General features: G+C 37.3%; 1 protein-coding gene across 3 annotated transcripts in view; it reads right to left on the reverse strand.

Annotated features, from left to right (window-relative positions):
- PCMTD1 (protein-L-isoaspartate (D-aspartate) O-methyltransferase domain containing 1) overlaps nt 1-11,587 on the reverse strand; it is a 45,714-nt gene that overhangs the window by 23,396 nt on the left and 10,731 nt on the right. Inside the window, exons 1-2 of one of the 3 annotated variants that reach the window (XM_010574393.1) lie at nt 3,222-3,486; nt 1,783-2,204 (exon numbers count right to left, since the gene is read on the reverse strand). The exons of 1 other annotated variant lie outside the window; for it this stretch is intronic. In XM_010574393.1, coding sequence (XP_010572695.1) covers nt 1,783-2,089 — 307 coding nt within the window. In that variant the 5' untranslated portion in view covers nt 2,090-2,204; nt 3,222-3,486. Of the gene's footprint in view, nt 1-1,782; nt 2,205-3,221; nt 3,487-11,587 lie in introns of those variants that run through there. One more of the 3 variants, XM_010574392.1, reaches the window with a different exon arrangement.

The raw sequence follows: 11,587 nt of genomic DNA on the forward strand, positions 1-11,587 counted from the left end.
ACATTACAACACTAAGCAGACTTTGGAGACTGGGTACAGCACTACAGAAACATGGGCAGTGTACTTTGTCAGTAGCTGAACAGTCACTGCTCCAGGCTCCTCAGCACTGCTAGAGAAGTATCAGCACCTGAGCTGGCTCTGTGGGAACATCTGCAGCATAACTGTGCTCCTCGGAGGGTGTCAGGCAATCTCACCCTCTGTAGAAGACAAGCCTTCTTCTGTTTAATTTCCTCAACTCTGCATATAATATTCTGAAGGATAAGAATTCTGCTTGATAAAGAGAGGTCAAACCCAGCAGCATTCAACAGCCAACCGGCAGCCACTCAAAATAGGTTAGATAAATACACAGATACAAGTGCAATATACATAAGCCACAAATTCTTTTTTAAACATCATAGTTAAGAAAGAATAATGAAATAACAAAGCTTTCTACAAGGCAGAGAAATAAATGAATACCATTACTCACTACTCTGAACAAACATTTTGGAGAAAAAATGCTGCAATATTTACTAATTGTTTTAATACTGAAATAGAATGCTGAACCTGAAAATATTACAATCTAATTAAAAATATGTACTCCCAAATAGAAACACTCTTGAAAAGGGCAAAGTAACACTCCAATAGAGTACCTATCTTTTTTATTTTTTTATTTTTACCTGTGAATGAACATAATTCCTGTTTCCACAAGAGAACAGTGGAATCCGTTGAATTTATTGGTATTAATTGGAACAAAAGACACTGCCAGAGATGCCAACAAATGACATTTGTTATGTACTATTAGAGATAATGTCTACTCTTTACTAAGCAAGAACAGATGACAGCCAGTAACTAAACTAACTGAAAATTAACAAACCAATTCTTCACACCTCAGTTGTGTATATAAATAAATATATGTAAAATCTGTATATTACCTGTCAGCAACGTTTCTGCAACCAAGGAAATATGAAAACTCCATGTAATACAGTCAATAGAATTATATCTATGAAAACTACATACTAAAATAAATGAAGTTATTTCATGTAATGAAATTCATTTGTAAAAAAAGTTTTTTGTTGGTACACATGCTCTGTATTCTAAATATTGGGGGATGGGGTAATTAAAGCTTTTTTCTCTCCAAGGTAGGTTTTAAAATTTAAATTTAGTCAGCAATATTTAATTCCATCTTTTTTCATACAGGAAATGTATTTTAAAACACAAGAAAAAACGTGGTGCTAATCTGTTAAAATAGCTTTAAAAACCTACAGAACTGCAGTGTTTAAACAGTCTGATCGGTCTACATCCCAAAACTTTCTCACTAATAAAATGATTAAATATATTTTAAAATAATTTTTTGCATGCTGATAGGGATTTCTTTCTCAATTAAGTTTCTTGAAGAGTCATTAGTCTTTACAGTTTACATTTTTCTTTCCATAAACTGAAGATCAAAACAGTAACCTAGAGCAAGAGCATAAACATGGTGCAAACTAAAATTTTAGTCCTCAAATATTGTTCTGCTATGCCTTGTCCTTTTAAGCAATAAAAGGACTGTTCCCTTTCAAATGAGAATTTTAGACTATAGAAAGGCAAGCAGCAACAATTGTCTCTTCCAAAACACTCCATGAAATGTCACTGAACAGCAGTGCCAGTGAAGAACTTGTAGATAACATAGAATATTTTAACACCACATCTCAAACACCCAGTCTTAAGTATAGTACTGTCACTTTTAAAGAAGTTTTACAGGGCTTGTATAATGTCCTAAAAATACACAGAAAGACTACATTAAAATAAAAATGTTCAAGTTACCTAATATTAATCCCACCATTGTACTCAAGTATCCAGTTCCACTACCCAGATTTAGAAAAGATAATCCAGGCTGAAGCTTCAGTGCTTCCATGACTTCAGAATAAATGCAAGGTGCTGACAAATGTATATTTCCATGCTTCCAGGCCAAGTCTTTATAAGCATTGTCCCTGTATCCTTCCAGATAATAATCACCACGATCAATTGCTCTGAAGGCTTGCTCCACACTCTCAGTGCGAATGTACTGAGCTTCTTTCAAGTTATCAATTAAGTCATCATTGTCTTCTCCAGCACTCACAGCTCCTCCCATGCTGAATTTCTACAATAATTCAATTAGTTTGCAAAATACATTCGGAGTTTTCCCAAAAGCGTAAGTATGTAACGGATTCTCAGTTCTTCTTTCAGAAGCACATCACAAACGAATCCTGGAAAATAGATACATTTACATAACTTGAGTTTCAAAAGACAGAGAAATCAATAATTGTTAGAGGGTGAAGAAATATTGTTAGTATTGGATCACTTTACGAAGCAGAACTATTAAGAGTCAGGGCAGCTAGTATTTAATCAAAATTCTGCCATTCAGATTTTAACTCAATCCAATGTTTTTAAGCTTAGTTTTAAAACGTCAACATGGGCTGTGTACATTAGCAAGCAATACAGCGTAAGAGTTTACACGGACACTGAAAACACTACAGTGCTAAGAACCTATCACCCATATTACACATATTTGGGGAGGACAGCAACTGCCTTTGGACTACCTCTAGTCCCATCCTGAGAACTAAATGTCTAACAGCAGTTAGAGCATGTACCAACTTAGTTGCATTTGAAAGGAACTGGGTTTACATGCTCTGAAGTCACCCCACAGTGGGAGACAAAGCCAAGTGAGTGGCTATGTCCAGGAGATGCTTCTCAGATGTTCACTTTTGAGTTGAACCAGAATACTAGTGCAGACAACCACACATTGCTCTGTTCTGGATTCAGCACAGAAAACCCCTCTGAGTATCTGAGCTCCTCCTAATGCCTGCCATATTCACTGGAGGAGTGCAAATTCCTAGAAGTTTTCAACTGTTTGCTAGCTCTTCAGTGACTAGCAAGTTTCATGAATTCTACATAGCATATTCACTTCAAAATAATTCCTTCATCTGTATTTTAGCTGCAGTTATTACATTATTAATCACTGAACTCAAAATCCAGATGTTAAAATTTTTAATGTTGCATGAATTACCAGTAAAATAACAACAGAAGACCGGAAGAAAGGAAAACAATAAGGTTTAATCCACCACTTCTAGATGAACAGAGTACCCATAGTGAGCTAGCTGTTAACATTAATTACGAAGTCAGCTTAGATAGCCAGAAGACAATGACCATCATGAATCCTGTTGCACATTCTAGGTAACCTAGTTAACAAGGAAAATACCAAACAAAACCAAAGACACACTCACCTCTGACTCTTTAATTGCATTGCTGAGTATAACCTTTTAAAAAATTCCATCTGCCTCCTCAAACAAGCGTATTTCACTGAGCATTCTTTTTAAAAACATGAATGTAATCTTTTATCTGAGAATATTCCAATGCAATTCAGCAAATTCCTGTCTTGTACATGCCTATTTGTGCAAATTCATGAGTCAAGAATTCACAAACACAATCCAGATGCCCAAGGTCATTCAAGTTACCAGAATGAAGGTGGTTCCTAAGTTTACATTGTGGGGGTCACTGCAACACAATTTTTATGGTTAAATACTTTAAATGAAGAACCTTTTTAGAACATTAACGAATCCTTTTCCACATGTTCAACGGGTCTCTATCAAAACAGTACTAATAAACCTTTCCATAAAATGAAATGGAAACATCCAGAAACTACAAGCAACTTCAAGTTTGGTGGGGTTTTTTTTTTCCCCCATTGCAACATTAAACAAAGACTTCTGTAGTTTGAACCATTTTCCTGAATGATTAAACTGCAAACAGCAACGACTCTGAAGTAAAGCACTGAAACATCCTTGCAAATGCAAAAAAACTGTACTCACTTCCTGGACTGTAGTCCAATGAGTAAATTCACTTTTCTGAACACCAAACTGAGAATCAAAGGAGTACTAAACCAGAGAACTAGACCAGTTCTGAGCAGAAAGGGCATATATGAAAATGCACATAACCCTAAGTAAGTGGAAACTAAGATTAAACTTTGACATTTGTTTTGGCCTGCTATCATCTTCTTGCTTAAAAAAAAAAGTTTCTACAGCATCCAACACCAAAAGTTGTACAATTCTTATCCCTCCCCTGTCTAGATGGCCATCACAAAACAGTCTTCCAACAAAGGAGACCTAATTTCTATTTGCAATTCTGACTGACAGAAGTGTTTCTTTATCCTTGCCTTGCATTAATTTACATAAAACACCAAGTCAGTAATGAAGATGAATAATGATATAGTACCAGTGCTAAGATATATAGCTAGGTTTAAAATTTCAAGCACACAAGCTCAAATTTACCAGATCACAGTTGCAATGCTTCTCCTTAACTACAAACATACTTAAAATGAAAGACACGGGGGAATACTCAGGGCTACTAGACCCCTGGTAAAACCATGGGTGAAATGATGACTGTTCACCACTCAGCTGTATGCTTCTGTGTGAAGCAAAACCAATTCTCACTGATGTTCTGGAGCAGGAAGAGGTAAAAGTCACCAGGTGCAATTATCAACCAGCAGGAAAACCTTTAATGAAAGCAGAAAAACCACACTTCTCAACATCCTAGTGTTCCACAGCAAAGTAAGTAGGCCAGTGTGTGTTTAATCGCACAGGAACATCCCTTTATTTGTGAAAAAACTAAAGGACAATTTAGACAGGAAATGCAGAACTTGAGGGAGGATTTTTTTTTTTTTTTTTTAAGGAAAAATAATCTGTAAAAATATTCCAGCCATGCTCACTTGTAGCCCATCACAGCTACAAGTTCAATGAACTACTGAATCAAATGATAGTTAACAAGTTAAATAATCTACAGTGACTAAAGCAATAGTTTTTGCCATCCCTTCATCCTAAAAAGTTCATGATTACCTTAAAATTATTTCCAAACATATCTCAACTAAAAAGTAAATGTAAGAACTGAGTTTCTTGAAGACTAATGCAGCTGTTACATTTGACAAACAGAAATACCCCTTCCAGCCCTACCTGCAGAGTGCATTCACCACCTCGCACCAGCAGATGGAGAACTTCACCAACTAGCTACACTCAACTGGTGAGCAGGCAAATACACAAACAGCTCAGATGGAAAAAGGCTATTCTTCCAACCTAAAGCTTTATCGTTTCTATCAAAAAAAGTCTTTATTAGTTTCACATAAAATTTCTTTCCCATAAATAACATTTGGTAATTTCAGTATAGTCACTATGCTAAAACAGAATTAATGTCTTCAGGTATTTTGTAATTTTATATTCTTGGTATTATCTGACACCTAAAGTTACTGTAGTATCACAAGGTTTTCTACTGATGAGACCCACCAAGCATTTCACCTTCATTAATGGTTTTCACGCAGAATCTCAAAAGCAAGAACAGAAAAGTACACAGCATGACATCGTGGGAAGCAGGGGAGAAAACAAACAGAGAGCCTCCTCTCAAGAATGGGATGCTTATGCAGCAGAACAGAGTGGCTAGTCAGAAGTGTGGCTGAAAGTTGCATCTTACTCTGGACACAATGCCCCTGGCTGAAAACAGTGACATTAGGTAGACAGTGATATTGCTTGCTTTTTAGCTATCTTGCTTTTGGTTTGCTTTCATTAATCAACTGTGGTGCTCTACTTTGAACTCTACAGCTATATGTAAGCAAAAATACTACTCAAGTGGAAAATATTTTTGGTAAAAAAACAAAAAACACCCTAGGAAGTTAAAGAAATAGATCTTCTCATGAAAAGTGACCTCTTGTGCCCAGAGAAATATTTTTTTATATTTTACTTTCCTCCAATGGTGTTAATGTTTGCAAGCTTTTACCTTATGAAAGCAAAATTACTTGCTTCTAACAGAGGCAACGGATGTGTGGTCAGACACATTTTCTACTGTTTTAAACACACAAAAAACACCTCACAAGCTATTTTAGCACAGCTACAGAAAAAGGGCAAATTAGTCAAAGCTTTCTTGTGACAGCTGACCCAGGACCAAGATAAAGACAGCAGATCATACTATGATAGAACTTTCTACATAGCTGCAAAGCTCAGAGAAAGCATCCTGTGAAGCTCACCGATACCTGAATTGAAACACACACAGCTCACAAAAAGCACAAGCAGTGTTCTGATGTCTATTACACCAAGAGGTACAGAAATTTCAGAAGAAAGGGGAAGGGTGCATAACATTAACAAAATGCAGTAATTGCCTTTAGCCTTAGGAATCCTTGGAATACAGAAGCCAACAGAAATTGTAGTTTAGGAGTTAAAATTTCAATACAAAATTTCAATTTCAAGTCTTGAATAAAAAAGTTCACTCACTGATTAAAACCACTTACAATTAAAAAAACCCCTCTGTTTGTCATTCCATACTATTCATTCATTTATTTTTACAAGTTGGAACACTTTATCTTGAGGTTTCTTACATTCACAATAAAAAAGAAATGTCAACACACTTTCCAACTTCTGTAAAAATCCACACAATTGTATCACAACAGCTCTGACTCATTTCTGACCTAACTTGTAACCAATTTCACTGTAATTCCTTACCATAAATAATATTAAATAAAAAATCAGAAATTGTCACATTAACTGAACAGGTGTTCTTTGGCTACGTGAATCTAGGAAGTGCTGACAATTTGAGTGCATTTTAATTCTCCACCATTTTATAAGCTATGAAAAACCCTTATCTGAGAAGTTAGTAACCAGATGTAAGGTTTGCCAAGGTTTTTTTGCCAGCTTTCAAAGGGACAAGCTTTGCACTTTTCAGAATTTTTACATATATATTAGCACTTCATATTAATTCCTTAGGTCAGTAATGACTTGTACACTCGATTAAATATCATGCTAGCAAGGTATCAAGTTAATTTGACAGACAAAACCTCGCCTTTGCTAAATCCATACAATGCCAAGTATCTTACAAATTTAGTATCTTGTAATACTGACACATCCTGACTCCACACAGGTGACTCCTTAAAAATAAAAGTTATTTCAGCCTACTAACTTGAATCTTATTTTATTTCAAAGGATGAAAAGTAGAGGACAAAATACAGTAAATGGGATCAGCCAATATTTCAAGTCCGATCCTCAGAACTAACGCAAGTATCCTCCTCAGAACTACTTTCACTAAGATATCAGCTTGGAGCACACCATACCACACTGAATCAAGACTGTGATGCATTACTTCAAATTCATAGATGGCATACAGAATTGCTTGGTAAACCTTCCACCTTACCCAGGAGGGAAGGACAGGGAAGGGACAACAATAAACCACTGAGCTATGCCTAAATATAGACATAGCAGTCAGCTGTTAAGTTCCCCCAAAAAGAAATATTCTGTGACTGGCGATAGGAGGGAATTAACCACGAATGCACACAAGGGCCTGAAACACTTCAGCCCATTTAAGAGTTTCAGTTTACTCATGGCAGAAGTCAGCAACACCACTAGGATCAGCAGAGGTTTAAAGCTTCCCAGGCCACCAAGTGTTAGACCTACTTCTGTTCAAACTCAATTCATGCCACTCCTGCAGCTGTAATGAACTCAAGATCGTTGTACCTGTCCTCGTCCCATCCAGAGACTCCTACAACAGAAGGATTCCATTTTTAGTTTAGCTTTCCCTTTCCTCCCAAGTATTCTAACAGTGCTGTACGAGGAAATTCAACTCCAAACTGCAGAGCTAAGTATAAGATTTCAGCAGGGCCTTCTGAATAAACAAAATGATTGATTACTATCTGAAAGGAAAAGAGAAATTGTAACAGTAGCTTCACCAGGCAAAGGCTGAAGAAAACCAAAATATGAACTGTGTGCTAGAGGCAATTGTAGTAGGTGACTACAAAAATCAGAATAAACTGTGGGACACAGAGGTATTTCAGCATCAAGTCTTACATATGCTTTGCTGCTAAACTGCTACTAAAGGCAGTAACAAGTCTAAGTGCTTCGGCAATTAGCTGCTACTTGAACTGCCTTCTCTTCCACAGATATTTGTTTTGTCACTCCAAATAGTTTAGAAAGAAAGAAAACTGTTGTTTTCAGGATATAGTAATATACTACTTGGTGCATTAAGGAAAACTCTATCAGAAACACTGCACATTTTTGAAGTCTATACTCCAGACTCATCTCACTCAAAAACATTTAATCCTAACCTACTGTTCAGTGAATCATTTCAAGAAGCTTTTCAAGTTAAACAGAAGCAAGTACAAAAACAAGTACAGTCAACTCTCCAATGTAATGTACTCCACAAAGCACACTTCAAGGTTCTTTGTAATATACCAATAGAACAAGGAACAGACCACAGGATTAACATTAAGCCAAATGAATGTAAACAGCTACAACTACTGACTTAACCTGAATTGCATTGACCTACTTGGGCAGAAAATGTTTGTCAAGTCTGATGTAAGCTTAAGTCCTGATCCTCCTGTTTAGGCCTTCAACAGCTGTTTATACAAGATTCCAGGTGTGTGCTTGCTCTTACTCTTCCTTCACCTCCAGTCACCTGAACACCCCAAACAGCACACATGGTACTGCATTTCTCTCAGAAGATGCACTGAAGCTTATGGCGCTCCACAAACATATAAGCAGTGACAAGCACATGAGTGCAGATTTCATGATCAAATGACCTTAACCTTGGTAGTTACATAAGGGCGTAATTTTTGAACCAACCTTGCTAAATGTCTACTCAATCTTTTGACTTTTTTTTTCTTTTTTATTAAAAAAAAAATCGAGACAGTTCACAGGAACTTAAAAGTAATAAAGCAACATAGAATTTTGTTGGTTGTTCACCCAGGAAAAAAAACAAAACAAAACCAAGCCCACATATTTTCTTTTTCCTTCTTTGGACAGGGATATATTCCTTTCTCAGTCTATATTTTCTTCTGTACTGGATTTGTTTTTCTCACCTGAAATTCTACCTACCCTCTTCACACAATGGCAAGGACTGAATGCCGAAAAGAACATTTTCTATACACCAGTTCTATATGCCAGACCTGTTTTCAGGTATGCTGATAAAGACTTTAAAATTCATTACCTTTTATTACAAAGCAAAGCAAAGAATCCTACTTATTTCCTGGATGGAACTTTTAATGCATAGCTTAACACCATATCCTGATTCAGTTCTCCTCACTGCTTAAAATCTAGGCAACCAAAAAATGCTTGTGAAGCTGAGCCTCCCGGGCTTCACAAGCAGTTTCTTCAAAGTCTCCCATCTATGACACCACATAAACATGTTTGGAATGCCTACTTCAAAACAAAGAAGTAAGAGTTCACCATTTCCACCCCAGACAGCTAGAAGCGTAATTTGCCATACTGGGGTGAAAACTAGAGTACAGGGTAGTTTCTGAATTTTAAAGGTGTAGATCTATACCCAGTAAGTACTAAAATAGCCTTATACCCTCAGAAAGCAACTCCTCAGCTGTGGTCTCTATCTATTTAGGGCTGTGCTTATGATTCTCCAACAGTTGTCACTATGGTCACCACAGACCCAGCTTCAGTGTTCACATCCTAGAATGCTCTCTGGGCCACTAACTGACCTTTCTTAATTATACCCTGCAAAAACTCCCTGCCGAGAGACAGAAAAGCTGTCTCACTGCCCTAGTTTACTGACTCATTAATAGCTAGTAAAGACTGTCTGTTGGTCATCTGCACAAAATTATTGTCCCCCCACCTCCCACCTCAAATACATGAGATCTTTGGGATTTGCATACCCACAAGTATTTTGAATCTAGTCACTCATGTTACAAAAAGCTTTAAATTGGAACCAAGCACAGAAACACTCCCTTCTCTTAAAAGGATCTGCTAGTATCTAATTTCACAGTAAGTTTTAATTTCGCCGGTCTCTGCCACAGAACTTTTGTTAAGAAATACTCTTATTTATAAAATGAAAAAGCCTCCATGGATGAGAGGCTGATGAGATGTTAAACAGCTCTGGAATACTCTGATTGCCCATCTTCGCAAAAGTCTCATGAGATTTTAAGCACCCAACATTATTACCTGTGCAGAAGACATTAGTCTGTCAGGCATAAACAGTTTGTCCATTACTGATGCACAATATTAATAACCAGTTGCTGCTCAGTCCCCAGAACCAGCTCCTCCTCATATTCTGAAGCAGATGAACAGAAGTGCTCTGAAAGTCATCTTCCAAAGCAGCAAGATGCTGTTAGCTAGTATCATCAGAAAAAGCAAAGAACTAAAATTTGTTATGTGTCAGTCCAGTGATACTGTCTACAAGATTTAAACAAAAAAATTTTACATTATTTCAATGATTTCAGAGAGCAGTGTTACCTGCTAACAAAAGTCTGAATAACTGATTACAATGACAAGAACTGATGTCTATGGCAGTGTATGATGCAGCTTGAGTGGTGGCACTAGGCAGTTCCTGGTAACAGTACTCGATCAGAGCAGCATGGCATGCTTTTTTCACAGTACGCAGTGATAAGATGTCAACAAAACAATAGTTGCCAGTCTGTTGCTTACCATCAGAGTTCACCTACATGCAAACTGGTGATTACATCTCAAGAGGTTACGTGTATACCTTTATAAGTGAACGAAAACTAGCTCTGTGCTGACTCTGTGTACCCTATAGTATCCGATCAACTGCAGATTTCAAAACAATTAATATTGCTTCTCTACCCACACAAGTCCAAAACATTTGGTGGTGCTAGTTTGTAATATACTGCATAAAATGATCTCTTCTCTGGGGAGCCTAAAATGGCTTAGTAACCTGTCAAAGTCCCACAAAAGATCTCATAAGCAAAGGACAGCAGCTTAATCCAATGTCCAACTTATAGAAGATCCCCTATCCTTCCTCTGACAGTAGTGCCTGTGAAAGAACCTGGCAGTCCTCTTATAGGATGCTTTTTAAGGTCTCAGCTCCTGAGAGGTGTGCCTACAGCTCTGCCTATTCCAAGGCTACAACTATTTTAAGTGCATCCAGTATAAACTAGTCAAAGAGTACTGCTTTATCACAGACTGGCTGGGAGAAAGGAGAAATATGAGAAGCTTCTCTAGAGGGCCTAACAGACCCACAGAAACAGGAGGTACCAGGTAATAGTGGCTTGTTCACTGGCAAGACTAAAATACCAGAAGTTCGTAAGACAGATATGAATCAGTGATGTTTAATACATACAGATGTCTGATATTCACTCAGTCTGTATCATGCACCTGTTTTTCAGAAGACAAACTGCTGTCTGTGCACATATTTTACAGGAATTAGTGAGCTACAGAGTGACCAGGCTGCAAAACTCATTGCCACAATACATAGCTTTGTGCAAGGGTATTTAACAGAGAATACTCATTTCAAGCAGGTTTATGTAAGCCGTTACCAGTCAAATGTTAAGAATTAGAAGAGCTGCAGAGAGATGTGTAAAAGAAAAACCAACACTTGGAGTATCTAATCCTGTTTAGCCTGAAAAGGTAAAAGGCATACAACTGACACAAACATTTCTGCAGATTTTAACATTATCCTGATCACAAGACAACCAAGACACGATGACATAAATGACAAGCCAAATACTCAACATTTTTAAAACAAAACTTGTTAGTTTGTGGTGACCTGAAGGTAACAAGCCACAGTAAAATATGGTGCTCCCTTACTTTCAGTATCACCTTCAGAGAGCAACCAGTAACAGCTGCCAAGGGGGGGGGGGGGGGGGGGGGGCGGGTTTTTTTAT

The sequence above is a fragment of the Haliaeetus leucocephalus genome, unplaced genomic scaffold (genome assembly GCF_000737465.1).
Source record: "Haliaeetus leucocephalus isolate CR32 unplaced genomic scaffold, Haliaeetus_leucocephalus-4.0 Scaffold428, whole genome shotgun sequence".
Taxonomy (NCBI): domain Eukaryota; kingdom Metazoa; phylum Chordata; class Aves; order Accipitriformes; family Accipitridae; genus Haliaeetus; species Haliaeetus leucocephalus.